The 19,885-nt window shown below is 36.0% G+C and overlaps 3 protein-coding genes across 7 annotated transcripts in view; all 3 read right to left on the bottom strand.

Annotated features, from left to right (window-relative positions):
• Positions 1 to 18,230, bottom strand: LOC116287733 (uncharacterized). 5 transcript variants are annotated; one of them, XM_089029063.1, is made up of 9 exons: positions 18,211 to 18,230; positions 6,005 to 6,037; positions 4,790 to 4,947; positions 3,325 to 3,702; positions 2,220 to 2,396; positions 1,592 to 1,756; positions 1,465 to 1,492; positions 567 to 1,065; positions 1 to 143 (listed from the first exon to the last, which is right to left on the bottom strand). In XM_089029063.1, exons 3-9 carry the CDS (start codon positions 4,866 to 4,868, stop codon positions 126 to 128), a joined length of 1,344 nt encoding a protein of 447 aa, XP_088885189.1. In that variant the 5' UTR covers positions 4,869 to 4,947; positions 6,005 to 6,037; positions 18,211 to 18,230; the 3' UTR covers positions 1 to 125. The 5 variants fall into 5 exon arrangements, with proteins under 5 accessions (XP_088885189.1, XP_088885188.1, XP_088885185.1 ...); XM_089029062.1 differs by lacking the exon at positions 18,211 to 18,230 and adding an exon at positions 17,627 to 17,684; XM_089029059.1 differs by lacking the exon at positions 18,211 to 18,230 and adding an exon at positions 17,627 to 17,684 and having other exon boundaries at positions 4,790 to 4,950.
• LOC148911876 (uncharacterized) lies at positions 8,595 to 13,228 on the bottom strand. The gene is made up of 7 exons (XM_089029267.1): positions 13,110 to 13,228; positions 12,955 to 12,993; positions 12,450 to 12,551; positions 12,311 to 12,376; positions 12,154 to 12,216; positions 11,743 to 11,799; positions 8,595 to 11,525 (listed from the first exon to the last, which is right to left on the bottom strand). Exons 5-7 carry the CDS (start codon positions 12,196 to 12,198, stop codon positions 8,595 to 8,597), a joined length of 3,033 nt encoding a protein of 1,010 aa, XP_088885393.1. The 5' UTR covers positions 12,199 to 12,216; positions 12,311 to 12,376; positions 12,450 to 12,551; positions 12,955 to 12,993; positions 13,110 to 13,228.
• Positions 17,454 to 19,885, bottom strand: part of LOC148911877 (asialoglycoprotein receptor 2-like) — a 12,311-nt gene continuing 9,879 nt past the window's right edge. The window contains exons 3-4 of the mRNA XM_089029066.1: positions 19,041 to 19,403; positions 17,454 to 18,279 (exon numbers count right to left, since the gene is read on the bottom strand). Coding sequence (XP_088885192.1) covers positions 18,170 to 18,279; positions 19,041 to 19,403 — 473 coding nt within the window. The 3' untranslated portion in view covers positions 17,454 to 18,169. The remainder of the gene's footprint in view (positions 18,280 to 19,040; positions 19,404 to 19,885) is intronic.

Consider the following 19,885-nt stretch of genomic DNA (forward strand, 5'->3'; position numbering starts at 1 on the left):
TTAAGAAGAATCACTTTATTTGTTTACTATATATAAATCAATGACATAGCAGGTTTTTAATCGATATCAAATTAGTAGATCGTAAATTAGTAGATTGTTGATTGGTATTGCATACTGCAGTGAAGTTAGATGGAGAAGGTGATCTGAAATGAATAGAAGATACTACGTGTAACTAAACACCATTATTGTAGCTGCCCTTGGGGTAGGTCCTATAGACCCTTCCATTCTCGATTGGTACTATACGCCCGACAAACTAAGTACGGGTAGATGTAGCCCAAGCAATTGTTTTGTAAACAGTACTATCATACAGTTTGTGAGGAAATGTAAGACCAATCTAAACAATTTTTTAGCAAACTCTTAAAGTGGCTACTCTAGCTTTCTCTCTGTCAGGTCGAGGTTTAAGCCATTAGTGATGGAAAATGCCTAGCATTACTTAATCTGTGCATGTCTCATGCGTTCATCACTAAAGGTTGACGTGATGGAAAATACCCAATAATCAATGTCTAACCTGACACGAGAGCAAAGCACGTACCCCTACACCACGTGATGCTCAGGCGTAAACTAACCTTGGTTTTTGCACTTTTGTCAACCTGTGCGTACACAGGGTCGAACTCCACTTGCTTATTCGCTGATTTTTTTTTCTTGGACTTGTCAACCGTGGCATAGATAGCATTAGTCACTGTTAGCTGTTCATCTGGGTCTATTTTAGGATCCAGAATCTTTTCTCCTGGCTGCTGGGTTGCACTATTGGGAGCATTTTCATACTGTGTATCATCAACATCATCTTCTCCAGTGTCTTTGTTATCAACGGATTGACATACTTGCCCCTCGTATTTTTCAGTAGCTTCATATGGTCCAGGATATGCTGGTAAAGGGAGAGTACATGGTGACATGTAATCGTGTATCTCAGCATAGGTGGTTGTTTCAGGATTTTCAAAACGTGCATGGTCATCTTTTATATCAGCATATATAACGGCATCGGTCTCGGTTATTTGCTCGGGCATGGACGAGCTCCCTTCATTGATATTTATGCATCTAATGCTGGCCATCTCTGACGGTTGTCGTCTGTTAAAATTGTATTATATATACTTATTTCAATAAAGTTAGTCACCAAAACCTAGAAAGCTGTGATCGCTGAGAATCATGGGAAATATTTTATATCCAACAAGTGAAGCTTTTGACACAAACTGCAGTAGTTTAGGATGCTTAGAGGAGGTGAACTTGTAACTAGTAGAAGATCTCAAGTCCATCAACAGTTATCAAGCGGTTAAAACATGTAAAATGTATCTACCTATAATTCTTGTCTGTCTCAGCTTTGTAGCTTTTCAGGTGACTAACTTTATTGAAACAAGTGTATACTAATTAAAACACCGATACACAACTATTTGGGAAAAAGTTGAAATAAAGTATTGCTGCATGTAAGCAAACGAACTAAGAATCAATCCATATAATACTAGTACTTACTGGCTAACTTCGTCTCGTTCAGAAGTTCCTGGAATATTAAATAATATGTATGTATTCTTTTATTAAATGACAAACATTAAACACGCAGACACACACACACACACACACACACACTTGCCTGTTATACCTGTTTTTCTTTTCCAAACGCATATAACAAGAAGTAAGCAAATGAAACAAGTCAATAGAATTCCCACAAGAACTACCACAAGAGTGATGGGAAATGGTTTTAACTTATTCTTATCATTGTGCGTCGTATATTTATATGCTGGTGTCGTCGAACCAGACAAGTTTCCTGGAAATGATAAAATACAATTGTGGCTTAAATTTCAAACTCAGTTCTTGTGTCCTAGTTCATTTGGTATTTGTCAAGAAAGTAAGTGATCTGGCAAAATGCAACTGTCACTACATGTTTTCTGATTGACCAATATAATGATATCAAACAAACAAACAAACAAACAGACAGACAGACGGACAAACAGACAGACAGACAGACAGACAGACAGACAAACAAACAAACAGACTGACGGACAAGAAGACAAACAGACAAACAAACAAACAAACAAAAAACAAGAACAAACACGCAAACATACAAACAAAGAAGCAAACAAATAAACAAAGAAGCAAACAAACAAAAGTATAAAAAAGAACAAACAAGAGAAAAACACACAAATATACTCTAAAAAACAAGCAACTAAGAAACAGACAGAAAAACAAGAACAAACCACTACACTGCAACAATTTCAAACACTGCTCACTTTTATCATTTGGCGTAGATATTGCACTTGCTTTCTGTGTTTTGTAAGAAGCTGTCGCTCCCAATTGAGTAGGTTGTGTAGTAAAGGCTACCAATTGAGTAGGTTTTGCAGGAGTGGATCCAATATTTGTTTCGTTACAGCGAGGTGGATAATAACCGTCCTTGCATCTTGGATTCCCTTTTGAGGCAAACAGTAATATTAACATAGATTGGCGCGAGCTCCTCGAGCATAAACTGTATGATAGCACATGTATCATATACTGCATGATAATTATACACATCATCATACTCAAGTCTATAATTTATCAGTACGCTGTAAAGTGATCATAATGATAAGACATCTTGGTATAGCTATCGTTTTTTGTTGTGACAAGTAACAAAACTGGTTTTGAATTTGAGTTTGGGGTTCACCCAAGGAACAAGTCAAAGATGCTTTTTTCGACATTTAAGAAATCCTGTGTATTAGGCTGGATTCATGGACCTGGACCCAATAAAATCTCCCCCTTCCGCGCCTGTTGACAAGGCCTTTATTTATTGGAGCATTAGAAAATCAGCAAAATATCAATATTGTGAGAAACTCACAAGGGGGTTGAACGTGTAATATAACTATGCTCTAAACTTGTAAGAGGGTTGAAACGTATAACCCTACAACTATGCTCCAGAATATACAGATATGCAAATTAGGAGTTTAATATTTTAAATAAATTTTGATACCGTATTTTGAATTAAGTAGATGCGCTCTAGTCTGACACTTTTTAACTCCCATATGAGTTTCTGTCACTCAAGCTGCAACTTTAATTTTTTCATTAATTTTGATTTAACGGTCCTCGAAACATTAGATTAAGACAATACTTAGTTTCTGGATGTGATGGCCTCTATAAGTTTAGTGATAATAATAATAATATTCCACTATAATTTGGGGTTTGTTGTCTCATTAGAAACCTGCACAAAACAAAACAAACAAAAAAACAAAACAAAACAAAACAAAAAACAAAAAACAAAAAAAACAACAAAACAAAACAAAACAAAACAAAACAAAAAATACAAAACAAAACAAAACTAAAAAAAAAAAAACAAACAAAAAAAAAAACCAAAAACAAACGTACCTTTTCTGTACTCACACACAAACATTAATGGGTATTTACAAGTGAGGTCTTTAAACAGTCCTTGTGTTCCGGGGGGATAGTTCTTAGCCATAGCCACACATTCCCCATCACCGTTTGGTTCAATGTTGCTATTCCATTCTGGTTGCCACTTGTTTATTGAAAGTATTTGGCCGTTCACCCATTTCCATTCTCCTTCTTCCTTTATCAGGCCAATGTACCATTCATTGAGATTAATATCGATCCCTTGAATCTTTGAATTAATGAATTTCCATTTCTCTTCCGTTTCCATGGTTACCAAGTCACCTCCATCTTTTATGCACTCACTTCGACTCTCTCTCCATCTTAATCTATGTGTATTGAATGTGTAGCAAAAGCAATCTGTGAAACATAATAAAATGAAAGAGTAAGAACGTTAGTGACGATTGTGTTTCATCTACGCTTTAGAGTGATCACAGTTAATCCGTGAAACACTAATTACTAAATAGTACAAATAGTGCTAATTAAACAATAGAAAACAATGGAATTTGCATGAAATCGTGCTATTTAGTATTACTAAAGTTTCACGGATTTACTGTGGTCACTCTATTAAATGACGTCTTTGGTCTTTAGCTTTCGGACTGATCGCACTGAAAACAATGCGCCGTGACTCTCTCGATTTGGGGAGGAACGGCCCTTTTCTGGAAATAGACAGGATGTTTTGTTTATAATGAAAAGGTGGTTTAAGAGTCATTGAGGCAATACTACATTTTCGGAAGAATTTAAATTTATATTTATTTTTATTGTGTTACAGCTCACATTAATCATATACTAGTTGCACCACTGTTTTCATTGCTACGCGCTCATCGAGCCCTTAAAACTTGTAAAATCCACGACGGCAACGTCAAACGGAAGTGTAAATCATTTCTCTTTGGGGTTCTATTCATTGGAGATTACATTCAAAACATTGTCGTTAAAGTTAACTCATCCATAGGGAAGACAGACTTTGATGGCGCGAAACCCCAATATGAAGTTGTTTACACTTCCGGTTGACGTCGCCGTCGACATGAACATGGAAATCGGAAAATAGACTACCGTCAATAAATGTTTAAATTAATCGTTAGAGCAGTTTGCCATGTACCTTCTTACGGTCCCTATGTACCTTTATGTACTTTAATGTTTGATTTTATTTACGGAAGTTTATTCGGCCCGATTTCTAAGTCACGACTATTATCTTATAAAAAAGAAGTACAAGGAATTGGGATATGTTTTACCTTTCTTTAGAATGTAAAAACATAGTAAAAGTAAATAATACGAAAACTTATGTCGACATATTAAATAGGGTATCAAAAGCACTTTTTTGATGTGAAACATCTATGTTAGTAAGGCCATACCGAATTTGAAATCATATTGATTTCTAACACAACGTGAGTGCGCAATAAACATCATAATTGACAGATAGCGTTGACAATTTGAAGTATCTACTTACCTGTCGTACAAGAGGTAAGCCACGATATCCTAAAAAACATCAAAATCTGGAAAGACAGTTTTAGTAACTCAACTGCCATATCTCCTGGACTTGGATGGTGAGAACACCACAAGGAAACAATAAGACAGGTCCTTCTTTTCTTTTCTTGTTGAAGCAATCTGCTGATAAGAAGGGATTATGGGATTTTTCTTCGAAACAAACCTTTCGCTCTCGGTTTTATGTTTTCTATTTTCGATTAAGCTTTGAAAAGCAATCGGTGAAAAACAAGGTTTTATTATTATATTTATTATAATTTTTATTTTTCAACTGAAGGAGTAATAACAACACACTACAGGTTACTAAACCGGCAGCAGTTGTACTTCCGTTTGGCTATTTTTTCGTAGTAGTTGTCTAAGAAAACAGGGAACATAAAGTTCACCACGCTAGGAAATTAGAATTGGCAGCAATCAGGGCTTCAGTTTGCGATGTACTAATCAAAGCTTACACAAAGAGGGACAAAGAAAATGGAGCTACATGTCAGCTACTGAGATCACTTAAAACCCTAAAGTGGATGAACTTAGACGTTGCTCGATAAAACCCTAGGCCTTCATAATACAACCGAAAGAATGCAATAGAATAGGGTAAACATCATTAAAAATACACAATGCATATCTTTCCTTAACCATATAAAATTTATTGATATTATAAGGATAACAGTGGTCTCCATAGCCAATCACTACCCAGGGAATTTCTCGACGGTATACATTTTTCTTCTCTGTCTATCTATCACTTTTTATTTGGAAAGAAATTATTAGATGCTTTGCAAATCTACATAGTGTCTTGTGCTAAGTTACAAAAGTTGCTCTCGCTCATAGCGATATTCACCGCTGTTTACAAACACTGACGTCAGGGATCTAATTCTCAATCAAATTTGCCAACCATTTAAGCTAATTAAAAATCTCTTTGTTTCTGTAGCCAATAGCTCTCTGGTTGGCACATTAATATCAATAGGCGACGACAGCGCAAAACTTAGCTATTTTTGTTTTACTTCTAAATTATGAAACAGCACCGTCTCCATGCATAACTAGAGACATATATGGAAACACGACAATAAAAGTTTGTTTCTTAAGTTGAAACCACTTTCGATCCAATGTATTGTGGTTATTGATAACCAATGTATATTATAATCATTTCATTCAATGATAGGTACTCTAGCAACTTCTTTGCTCTACTTACCACAAGAACCAGCTTTATCCATAGAGCCATTTTCTACAATGCAAAGGATAGGAAATTATTTTCCAGCTTAATTTTGCAAAGGTTAATGGGTACCATCAACGCTCCAGTTTCGAGTTCTCTATTTCTCAGGGTTAGCCTCGATTTAGTGTAGAATATTCATGTGTTTTATTAAAGGTCCGTGGAATTTCAAAGTGTATTGTTGAAGTTGTGTATTTATTACTTAACCTTTGGTTATTTTTGAATATTCTGACGTCGAAATGAGGCTAACCCTGCGAATATACGAGTCTGTAATCAAAAAACACAAACGTGTTTTGAAATTTTTCTAAATGGTCTTTTGCATGATTTAGATACCGGGCTGAAATTAGCAGCCAACTCGGCAGCCAACTCAATATTTCGAAATATTGCCTCGAATGCTATAAATTATGAATGGTATATCCAAAGAAAACCTTTTTATAAAAATTTTAAAAGTCACGACTATCAAAATAATATTAATATCTTTAATATATTACTTATTAAGTTTTAAACTTGGGTCTTTCTCTCTGTCACACACTGAATAAACTCAAAAAAGAAAAAAAACAAACAAAACACATCACAGCATTTATTAATGAAAAAACCTTTCAACTAACAATGTCCAATACAGAAATCTCTAACGAAGTTAATTATTAACATTTGCAATTGCAACTGTGACATTTATAAACAAACAAAATTACGAAACTCAAAGAACTCGTAATAATCGAGCTTTGTAGATGGACTAGCAGACACCTTTACTGTGACAATCGATCTTTGTAGATGGACTAGCCGCCATGGTAACAGTGACAATCGAGCTTTGTAGATGGACTAGCAGCCATTTTAACTGTGACTATCGAGCTTTGTAGATGGACAAACGGCCATCGTTACTGTGATAATCGAGCTTTGTAGATGGACTAGCAAACACCTTTACTGTGATTATCGAGCTTTGTAGATGGACAAACGGCCATCGATACTGTGACAATCGAGCTTTGTAGATGGACTAGCAGACACCAATACTGTGATAATCGAGCTTTGTAGATGGACAAACGGCCATCGTTACTGTGACAATCGAGCTTTGTAGATGGACTAGCAGCCATGTTAACAGTGACAATCGAGCTTTGTAGATGGATTAGCAGACACCTTTACTGTGATAATCGAGCTTTGTAGATGGGCTAGCCGCCATGGTAACAGTGACAATCGAGCTTTGTAGATGGACTAGCAGACACCTTTACTGTGACAATCGAGCTTTGTAGATGGACTAGCAGACACCTTTACTGTGACTATCGAGCCTTGTAGATGGAGTAGTAACCATGGTTACTGTGACTATCGAGCTTTGTAGATGGGCAAACGGCTATCGTTACTGTGACAATCGAGCTTTGTAGATGGACTAGCAGCCATCGTTAGTATGACAATCGAGCTTTGTAGATGGACTAGCAGACACCTTTACTGTGACTATCGAGCTTTGTAGATGGGCTAGCAGCCATGGTAACAGTGACAATCGAGCTTTGTAGATGGACTAGCAGCCATGGTAACAGTGACAATCGAGCTTTGTAGATGGACTAGCAGACACCTTTACTGTGACAATCGAGCTTTGTAGATGGAGTAGTAACCATGGTTACTGTGACTATCGAGCTTTGTAGATGGACTAGTAGCCATGTTAACAGTGACAATCGAGCTTTGTAGATGGATTAGCAGACACCTTTACTGTGATAATCGAGCTTTGTAGATGGGCTAGCCGCCATGGTAACAGTGACAATCGGGCTTTGTAGATGGACTAGCAGCCATGGTAACATGGAAAAAAACTGACCTAAGCTGCGAAAAAAAATTGGTATCATAAACAACACATTCTTTATTTTCCAAAAGCAACGCTTGTTTGATCAAATATAGGTATGCCAAGATAATAGTGTCATTGAGTTCTCCAGGGTTGTCCGGTAATACATATGTGTTATTTAAAGGAGGATGTTCTAAGGTTTTCAAATCCCGTCCGTATATTTTAAGCGATTTCACTGTCCCAACGATTTCATTTTTTTTGGTAATATCCAGTGCGTCATAGGGTGAAATATATTTGTGTTCTTGCTGTTTTTCATTTTCAGCTGTACGTGCGTCGTCAATACTTGTATCGTGAACTTCAATCTTGTGTTTGTTGTCGTTTTGCGCTCCGTCTTCGCTTTGTATGTTGTTTACACTGTCGAAACCACTTTTATTGTGAGAGAATTCACTTTTGAAATCGGTATACTTGCTCGCGTCCTCGATCTCCGCTGAGTGTACAGTGTTTTTATCTTTTTCTCCATCAACTCTAACATAAAACAGCATGTATACTTCTCTTGTGACTATTCTTTTAGACAAGTATGCAAGGTTTTTATGTTCGACCTTTTCGTCATCAAAAAGTACTACAGTATCATTGTCAGGGAAAATTTGTAGGGCAACATAATGACCTGAACTCAACGCCTGTCCTTTGTGGAGTATTACAGCTGCTAATATGTATTCAGTGGGTGGAGAGCCCTCGTGCTTCAACTGTGATACATCGATTGTGATGTCCAATGTCAATGGAGAATGATCTTTAGTATTTGCGGTGACACCATTACGTTTTAGTACACAGACAAAGTTCTGGGGGCAGGTTTTTTAAAAAACCCTGTCGTGTTTGACAAGTCTTTTGACGACAAGTCCCACATTCTAATTTGTTGTCATCGATAAGAACTTCTTCCTTGAAATATTCAAAGAGGCAGTCCTTTACTGAAGATGTCATTCCGTTTCTGGGGAGCTCCACAGCAAGTGAATGAAATGAATCCTCTTCACTCTCTCTTGAATTTCCACAAGTGCAATAGGAATTCTTGTATTGCACTGCGCCCCAAAACGTAGAAAAAAAAGGAATGGGTGTTCCACCAAGGTCGAAAGAGCAGATTTCCATAATTTTGGAGAAAGCTTCATGAACATCGTGTTGCTTACCAATCTTCAGACCCTTTTTGTGTAATTGCTTGAGTAAATCAGTGGGATTCAATGGCCTTGTATAATCTGCACTTTCCTTAAGTCTTGTAAAAATCATGGCAAGGTAATTGAACATCATTGGAAATAGTGGTTTTGCGTCCTCTGTTGTAATATCACCTAAAGTGGTAACTGAGAAAGATTGCAACAAAGCGTTCAACCAACAGTTGTTGTGTTTGTTTTTCATTCCTATCGAAAAAATAGGACAACTTGGGCTGGTAGATGGTGGCGTTCTTTTACCTTTTGGCATTCTGGATTCGAGAGAACCAGTAGTTATGTCATTCATATCATAGCTATCTTTTTCCTCGGCAGTGAGTCGCTTCCACTTTTTAGAAGCTATTTTAGAGACTGCTGGGAGATCTTTACCTTTGTTTGAAAATGATTTAAAATTCTTGGTCAAATAATTTGAGTACGCTGAAGATTGTTTTTTTATTGGTTTCATAGTTGTTGTCGTTGACTTGTTTGAATTTCTAGAAGTGTTCTTGGTTAAATTTACTTTTGAGTTGACTGGGGTTTTTGGCATTGCGTTGGAAGGTGGCTGCTGGAACTGTCCACGGCGCTTATCTGGAGATGACGATCGTTTGACCTTTTTGTTCCATTGCTCGGTTGATCCAGAATAGAGATCGAGATCATCACAGCACATTTCTTTTCTTTTTCGCTTCAATTGCATGACAGCCCGTTTTTGTATTGTGTCGCCATATAAACGGCACCTAGCTTGAATAAACGTTTTTTGAAGAGACACAAATTCATCGACGCGGAGATGGTGTTTTCCATTGAAGTCGTCTGTTTTCATTAACTTCATGTAGTTCTCGATCGTACCTTGGGTTGTTACTTCTTTTGAATTTTTTTTAGATTGGAATCTTGATTTTGAAATTTTACAGAGGAAAAAATTACTCCACAAAGGTGCAATTGGGAGAAGACGCTTTAAGTATTCCATGAACTCTGGTGAATAGCATCGGTTTTCGTCTTTTCCCATGACAAGCGTACTGGAACGTTCTTCCATGCTGTGAGTTATCTCAAACAGCTTCTTTGCAAATGGACCTTTAGCATCAGGTTTTGTAAAAGACTCGTCCATGTTAGCACAGTCGTCTGTGCATTTGTGTTCTATCTGAGGTTCCTCTTTGTTTAATTTCTCAATTTTTTGTTGAATTCGTGTATATGCTTTTTGAACTTGGGGACAGTTGTGGGAGGTCAGAAAGAGAAGGGATATGTCTTCAAGAATTTGTTGGAACTCGTCAAATGTACAGGCATTAACAAGAAGAGATATTGAGTACAGCAAGAAAGAATACCAACGTTTGCTGTTAGTTTTACATATTTTTTTGCAGATGGTACTTGCGTTGTGCATCAAATGGCTACAACAGATATGAGGTGTCATTAAGGTAAAATCCTTCTCACTTCCTTTGCCGTGAACTATTCGCCAAGCTCGCTCGAGGTACGATAGCACAGTTTCTTTATTAAATTCCTGGAGGCATGCTAGTAGTATGGCTTTTCCCTGATCACTGACTATTTGCATTGGCGTTGGAACATTGTTGTGACCAAACAAAAGCCCCTCAGCGTACCTAAAGGATTGCAAGAAGTGTTGAATAGTGGGCACGTTGTGACGGCTCGTTATCAATTCTGCAACTGGTAAAGGTGGTTTTCCGGCAACAGGGCTGGGAACGACCAACGTGTAGTACAAAACTCGATTGTCATCCCAATTGGATATGATGGTACCTGTAGCGTCAAGAAATGCCACCATGTTGCGGCAGGTGTCGTGCCAAAGGCGAATCTGTCCTTCGGTCCAAAGATGAACGACAAGTGGAGAGGCAGCTATATATTGCACATATCCCTTTATTTTAAGCGAAGAAAATCCTTCTTCGTTCATGAATGCTTTGCGCATTGAGTCCAATGACACAATGGCATTGTCGTTCAGTCTCAACGAACGCCTAGCTTCACTAGCAATTTGCTGAACAACATTGACACTTGTACCTGCACCTGACCAATTACCAGCACTAAATGACGAACTCTCAATGTTGTCTACTTTTTCATTGTGAGCAGTGGAGGGTTTTTCAGATGTTTTTTTAAAATGTTGAACCATTTCTTGCCTTGTTTCGCCGGTGATGGGACGAGCCTTTCTAATGCTCAGGTCGTGCTTCACATCGCCGTTAAAAGCAATATGCAAAATACGTTGCCTCTCTTCACTGCATAACATGAAAACTTTAAATTGGAGAGGGCAGGTTTTGAAAGCACAGCGGCCACTTGCAATAAATGAATAACTGGCAGTGCTCTGTCGACTAGAAAATCGCTTAGCTTTGTGCCCTTTAAATACAAAAGGGCAGTACGGGTTGAGTTTGTTCAGATATTTGTAAACGACATCAGTCCATCCTTTAGCCAGATGCGTTCGGCGAGAACGAGATGGTTTGATCTTATCCCAATCAAATGATTCCATAACGGATGTGGAGTTATTGGGTACCGATGCAGTGAAAAACACCCTGTCTGTTGTAGCAATAGAACGAGTAAGTCTTGAAACAGTCTCTACTGTGATGTCGTCCTTCATAAGAAAATAAAAAGTTATTATCAGAAACGTGGTCTAAAGAAAGGGTACCTTTAAAAATTAACTACCGCTAATGTGTTGTGTTTTTGCACTTTTGCCTTTTAACAACAAATATTTCACAAATATTCGAAATATTGTGCACGCGTAAGCAATCAAATGCTTTGGAGTATATTAACTGTCATTTACATCTATTAGAACAAGTAATATGACATACCTTTAGTGTGACTTCTTCACATGGAACATCAAGCCCATTTGCGTCATCATTATTTGGCTAAAATACGTAAAGGGGAATTTTATATTAGTGAAAAACTTGCACAAAGAGAAAAGGGGGTTTCCGTTATAATAAAAAACGTTTAGGTCAGAAACATGACAAAAACAAGCATTCTGTTAACCACTAGTTAACCACTATGGTTAACTGTCTGTCACCAAAAAAAATGGTAAGATGGGTCAGTGCATCGTCCGTATAACAGTCACTAGTTCAGAATAATAAGTGATCATAACATATGCTACCGCTGTACACTCGCTCACCACTCAATCGACGCCATCATTCTGTCGTTCAGCAAATATGTCAGTTCATTATTATAGACGGCAGGCATACCTTTGTAATTAATGATTTTTTTCCTACCTCAAGCACTATCGTTGGTTTGAGTTTTTCACCACAACTGTCCATTTCAACATCATTTGTTGGCTGCAATGGGCAAAGAAAAACAATATATTTGTTTGTTTATGCAGCGGCTCTGGCTATTTCAAACGAGATGCACAGTAAGGTTGATGCAAGTTACCTCTGCTAATGGAGCTGTGGTGTCTTCTTGTGTCTTTTTTTGTTCTGCCACAATATTCTTCTTCTCCTATTTTGAACAAAATCTTTAGTCTTGATTATTTAGAGCAGGACGTACGATTTTTGGTAATTAAGTATCCTACCTTGGAAACCGTATCTGCTAAACTCTGTACGACGCTTGATTTGGGTTTTCTTTTAGGAAACAAGAGTGGAGTGACCAAAAAATCTTTCAGTTTAACTGATTTCTAAAAATTTAAAACGAAAACGAAATTTTAAACGATATTGAGTTCTTGAAGTTAACTTTGAGTTTTAGTTATTCTAGACATTTCATATAAATTTCCATCGTGTAAACCTTTACCAAATAAGTCATTTGCTCTGGGTTATCGACGTCTTTTGTTTAGAGTGCACGCACTATAACCGTGAACATTAAATAGTACTAATTAGTATTATTTCATACAGAATCCTTTGTTTGCTATTGTTTAATTATCACTATTTAGCGCTAAAAATTAGTATTTGCTTCACGGATATAATGTGAGCACTCTATTATCGAAATACCGTCACTAGAAAAGTATTCCGTAAGACTCCATTCTAGTAAGTTGTTTCACATATTTTGGTAAATATCTTGGTAATGTAAAAAAGTAGACTTACTTCTCGTTTTCTCCTCAGATTTCGTTTGTTTTCAAAAACCTACATTGGAAAACAGCAGTGAACATAAGCATAATATGTGCGCTATGTTAAATGAAAAAGGAAAGGTTATTGTAAGAAACAAATTAAAAAGTAATATGAAACTTAAGCATACTTACGTTGCTTTTCTCTTGGACAGCTTCAAATGATTCTTTTTCAACTTTTTGGCCTTTGGACAGACATTCGTACTTGTTTTCAGTATAAATGCCATCAAAACTCTACCGATTGAATTGAAAAATTTAAGTTCATTTGTCTCTAACATGTGCCAGATATAATCCAAATAATATAATACTATATAAAATATGATAGATTTTTTACTAATTTCAAAACGTTCTGGCTAGTACCTTCATCACTTTTGAAAACGTTTTGAAAAATTTTATTATAAGTCAGACTCAAAAAACCTTTAATTAGAGTAAAGGATATCATCCTTTAATCTTTAAACATCATCAATGACGAAATAGTTGTTTAAAAGGCTAAATTATTATTGTAGTGTAATGCAGTGTTATATATAGTCCATTTCAATAACGTCTCAATGCACAGTTAGATACCGAACTAATTACAAAGCTAGAACATTCTCACCTTGATCATTTTAAGACCCTGAGTGATTGTCCGGCTGGAATTCGAACCCCGTCCTCCCGGTTGACAGATCTGATGACAGATCTTCCAACCCTTCAATCGGTTCATTCTTTCAGTCATTTGGTTGTGCCGTTGACCCGGGAGGAGGAGGGGGGGGGGGGACTCAGGGGTAAACTTACGGGGATGCTCGTCGGAAATTTTTCAAAATAACCCTAAAAGATATTGGACGTTTTTTCCAAAAGGGCGTGGCTTGGCAATTTTTAACCAATAAGAGATACAACAAAAACAATACTATCAAAATACAACATAATAAATCTAACATAATCTAACATAATCTAACATCATTGTCTTTGGTTTAAGTTTATTGCACGGCGGTAATAATTCCCGCAAAACGTTAGAAATGCGGCTTATTCACTCACTTGACACTGTCAGTCCCCATGGGATGAATCAACACTTCACTTTTAATTAGTCATGCTTCACTTTCCATTTCTCATTTATTGTTTTTTTCGGTCCTTTTGTTTCTTTTTATTTCTTCATATGCTTATTTCTCATTGGTCACTTTATTTTCCATCTTAGTATTTATAATTTATTCATCCCTTCTCATATTTTCTTTCCACTTACTCCGACGAAGGACTAACATCCGAAACGTCAGTTTCACAAAGCTTTTTACGGTGATTCAATTTATCCACGAGTTCCTACTGTTCTATAAAAATACACCAGAGATTCTTTTGTTAAATATTAATTAATGACTGGATTTGTATACATGCGATGATTGCGATGAGCTAGTTCCTTTTTCAACACCCTAAAAGATACCAGAAAGTGCTGAATTGCTTAATATATCAACTTTACGGCACTAAAAGAGACCAAATCGCTGATTTTTACCCCTAAGAGATACGACGAGCATCCCCGCACGATTACCCCCGGCGTCCCCAGGGCCGTTGATCCTTCGTATGTCAGTTCTCAATTTTATTATATGTCAGTTGTTATCGTTTTTGTTATTTGTTCACAAATCAAATCCACCTATATCTCCGTCCATTCTTCCTGCAGATCATCCATTCATATCTTTATTTTACCATACATTGCACCCCTAAAATTCAGTCATGTGATCCATTTAGCCATCCATTCATTCACGCATTCATTCACAACATTCCCCTTTAATGCGTCCATTAAACAATTCATACATTCATTCATTTATTCATTCATGCATATCTTCATTATATCATTCATTCATTCAATTCATGTCATTCACTCACTAATCGTTTTATTCACGCACTCATCCATAACATTTACCCATCCATCCATTCATTTATTCATTCATCTTTTTCAACTCACACTCAATTATTTATTTTTTCATTTGTGCACTTATTTATGACAATCGGCCATTTGTTATTTCACTCTGTTTGCGTCCGTCAAACCATTCTTTAGCAACTTTTGTATGTATTCATCCATTTGTTCTTTTATTAAGGGATATGGACCATTAGAAAAATGATAAGGGTGGGGTAATGGGCAATTTCCGTCTTGCAGGATTTTATTCCCCTTTTGTCCTTCTTTATATTTGTTAGACATTTGCAAATTCATTTTTCCGTTTACTTCTTAGTTCGGTTCTTCTTGTATTATTCTATTTACTCCTTCATTCATACTTACATAAATTCATCAAATTCACCGATTTCTGCTCATAACTGCCGGTGGAGTCAGGACTTTATAAAAAGATTTCTTTAGAAAAGAAATTTTGTACTCTTTGAATGATAATCTTGTAGGTGATAAACATCATTATTGTTCATATTGTGTATTCATTTAGACATTAAAATTGCCAGAAATATTTTTTTACTCGGATTTGTGAATTATAAACGAAAATTTTCAGAATTTGGATAGAGGATGGTTATGTTTACACAGTTTATCAATGAATGGGAATGAATGGGAATATTTTAGTACATCTTAACGCTGGTGTTATCAAATTTTAGAAATTGTAAAAGAAAACTGTAATTAATCTAAATTTTTTTCTCCTTTCCTATTTCAGACCAATTATTGAGTTATTATTGTTAATTAAAAACGATTTATTAACAATGAATATCATTATTATTCATGCATTTTCTTCATTTTCTTTTTTCTTCTTTCCCAAAATTAATGCAGGCGTATTCATTTATTATTTAATCCGTCAAAATTTTATTCGACTCAATTAATGCGACCATTCATCCATTTACGTGTCGATCCACCCATTGAATGCATCCAGTCCGATTTATATAATAACTTGATTCATTTATTAGTCGTCATTCATTAGTTCATTAGATTATCTTCTATCAATTCATGCGCACATTCCCAGGTACTTTTCTATTCATTTAATACAACAAAAAACATTTATCTTATTTTTTGTTTTACAATGATTGACAACATAATTGAAAACAAATAAAACCTTTCCAAAATGATAAGATAAGAATTACCGGATAATGTAATTTAAACAAAGGTCATGATACGCCGAGGGATATACTACTCCCTGAACTGTCAACGTTGAGGAATTGTAACCCTAGGCTGTAGCTTAGATGAATAGTATAATAGTATAGTATAGCACATGTGTAGCTTTATATGTCGAGGGTACTCACTGATAAACTGTTTCTTTAGCTTATTGTGGTATGTTAACGCAGCTTTTGTTGCATTTGTTAATAGCCACTACCATTAAGTACACATACAAGCTTTGCCCACGCTCTGAGTTTCCGAGCTGGAATATAGCTGTCCTCATAAATATAACATACTTTGTCCCCAAAAAGTTTCATCAACTTTTGTTTAAAGTAACAATAAAAATTTAGTTTAATCATTTATACAGTTCAGACGGTTTGTTTTGGCTCTGTTATCTCGGCATACCAAACTGCTTGATAGCTGGTAAAAATCTTGATTGGCATGATTATAGTTTAACTCTGGCATGTTTGGCCGGAAACCATTTTCACAAACAAAATTAAAATCCATTCAAATCAATAAAAAAAACTTATAAATTTTGGACAAATATATGAACCTACCTCGCCTTTTCTTGAGAGAACGCTACGAACACTGTTTTTTTCCTGAAAATTAAGTGCGTAGCTTCTAGCACCGCCGATGTCCTTTGTCCAAGCGTTGTAGACGGCTTTCACTTCCCGTGCTGAACATTCAGTCCTTCTGAAATATTCTTGAGTCGATCTTACAATAAAGCCATCTTTTTTGGATATCGATGGCTTTTCATTTTCATTGAAAAACCAACCAAAGATGGTTCCAAGTCTCAGATAGTCTATTGAGTGCTTTTGCAAATGACGCTTGGCCTGAAACAACGTGATGATCTTAAATGTGCTATCATTTAACTACAAATTTTACAAATCAGCCAATGAATAAGTTTACTTACCTTAAAATATTTCTTATTAGCAAACTTCATTATCAAAAGAAAAGCGATGGTAGAAAGAACTTGAATGAGAATTGAAACTAAATGCGCTATAAGAGTCAATAACGGCGTTACCTCACGCAAAAGATAAAGATCAAGTGCATGTTAACGTTAATTTTTAACTTAAAAACTTAAACAGTCACTTTTATTTCTTATAGATCTTTTAAATAGTATCATTCAATCAATAAAAAATAGACTTTGATTTATAAACTGATATTCTTTAAATAATACAAAACGACACTTGACTGGTGAGAGCATTATCTACTTTGTACCATATACTGAACGCATTCCTTAAAAAAATGTCGATATAAGAATATGTTTTCATTGGAAAGCATGGTAAATGACACAAAGAAGCACAGTATACATTAAGTTCATATTTTACAATGCACGATGGTAAAGATAACTGTTTAGGTTAATTAAGTTAAGTTTACATCATCAAGCATGTCAATGTTCATGATACTTATTTGATACTCAATGACTACTAAAATATATATGTTTCATTTATTTAGCTCAATTAAAGCACGAAACTCCATAAATTAACTTAGTACAGATGAATAATCTTATTTGAGTTGCATAGGATGCATTATATGACATTTTTGAGTTGGCTGCCGAGTTGGCTGCTAATTTCAGCCCGGTGATTTAAGAAATACTTTTGCCTACCTTTATGAACTGGACTCCGTAACAATGCAGTCATAACATCACCAAAATTGAGCATGGAATGCATAAAGAGGTGGAAAAGGAAAGAGTACTGGAGACGTTTTCTACTACACTTTTCTGGTCAGGCTAATACTTTCTTTATGGTGCCTACCTTTGATTACACTAAATACCTTTTAAACGGACACTGTAAAATTTCAATCACACTGACCGGCTTTTATGAATGATTGTATCTGAGATCATGATGAAACATTAGGGTATTGAGTTTCACTGTTTTAGTTTTAGTATAAAGCCTGATTCTCACTAGAGACCAAGGCGTAATAGGATGGAAGATTCCGATTTTCTTGCCTTGGCTTGCGCTTGCGCTTACTTCAGTTTGCATCGCTAGTGAGAACACCGTAATGACAGTGACAACGCTCATAGCACTAAAAAACAGCGATAACAACAGCAGCAACTACGACAACAAAAGTAACAACAACATCAACAACATTAAATGCAACAACTTAACGACTGCCAGTGTAAAGGAATTCAGAATGTTGTTGGGATAAGTTACCCTAATAAAGCAAACAAGATTGACAGACATTGCTTACTTGATTGATTTGTTGTCTGATTTGTTTCGTTACAGCGAGGTGGATAACTGTCCTTGCATCTTGGATTACCTTGGAGGAAAACAGTTGTAATGACATAGATTAACCGGCTCCTTGAGTATGTAGCATAAACTACATGATAACAAACATATTCAAGTCTATAATTTATCAGTAGACTCTTAAGTGATCAACATCATGATAATGACAAGACATCTTGGTATAGCTATCGTCTTTTGTTGTGACAAGTAAAAAAACTGGAGGTTATAGATTGGATTTCACCCAAGAAACGAGTCAAATATCCTTTTTTCCACAATTAAGAAATCCTGGGTATTAGGCTGGATTCATGGTACTGGACCAGATAAAATCTCCCTAATAGCGGCTTTATTTATCTGAGCATTAGAAAATTAGTAAAATATCAATATCGTGAGAAATTTATAAGGGGGTTGAAACGTGTAACCCTATAACTATGCTCCGGAATATCCAGATAAGCAAATGACTAATTTTGATGTTTGAAATAGATTTTGATACCTTATTTGGAATTAAGTTTGGTTTCAAGGTGCCTTCTACTCTCACACTTTTCAACTCCAATATACATATGCTACTTAAGCTGCAACTTTTACATTAATTTTGATTTAACGGTTCTCGAAACATTAGATTAAGACAATATTTTCTTGATGTGGTGGTCTCTAAAAGTTTAGTGATCATAATAATATTCCACTATAATTTGGGGTTTGCTTGTTTCACTAGAAACCTGCACAAAAAAGCTTTCAAAGTTCGAATACGTATTGCTTATCAGATTATCTTCATATAAGTGCATGCAACTGGTCACGTACCTTTCCTGTACTCACATATAAACATAAAAGGAGAGAGACAATCATCGTCTTTAAAGAGTCCTTGTGTTCCGGGGGGATAGTTCTTAGCCATAGTCACACATTCCCCATCACCGTTTGGTTCATATCTTTGCCACTTGTCTATTGAAAGTATTTGGTCGTTCACCCATTTCCATTCTCCTCCTTCCTTTTTCAGGCCAATGTACCATTCATTGGGATAAATATTGATTCCTTGAATCTTTGAATTAATGAATTTCCATTTCTCTTCTGTTTCCATGGTTACCAAGTCACCTCCATCTTTTCTGCACTCACGTCGGCACTCTCTCCAACCTAATCTATGTGTATTGAATGTGTAGCACAAACAATCTGTGAAATATAATAAAATGAAATAGTAAGAACGTTAGTGACGATTAAGAATTTTTTGTTTCACCCATGACGTTTTTTTAGTGACGTCTTTGGTCTTTTGCTTTCGGACTGACCGCATAGTGAAAACAATGGGCAACTCTTCCGATTTGGAAAGGATCAACCTCTTCTGGAAATAGACAGGATGTTTTGTTTATAATGGAAAGGTGGTTTGAGAGTCATTGAGCCAATGTTACATCGGAAGAATTTAAAGTTATATCTATATTTATTGTGTTACAGCTCACATTAATTATATACTAGTTGCACCACTGTTTTTATTGCTACGCGCTCATAGAGACCTTAGGACTTGTACGTGAAATAATTTTTCTTTGGAGTTCTATTCATTGGAGATTTCATTCAAAACATTGTCTGTAAAGTCAACTCATCCACATGGAAGAAACACCTTGAAGGCACGAAACCACAAAGTGAAGTTATTTACACTTCCG

This window comes from Actinia tenebrosa, unplaced genomic scaffold (genome assembly GCF_029948245.1).
Source record: "Actinia tenebrosa isolate PJP-AT-01 unplaced genomic scaffold, QUT_ActTen_1.0 PGA_scaffold13__45_contigs__length_12533684, whole genome shotgun sequence".
Taxonomy (NCBI): domain Eukaryota; kingdom Metazoa; phylum Cnidaria; class Anthozoa; order Actiniaria; family Actiniidae; genus Actinia; species Actinia tenebrosa.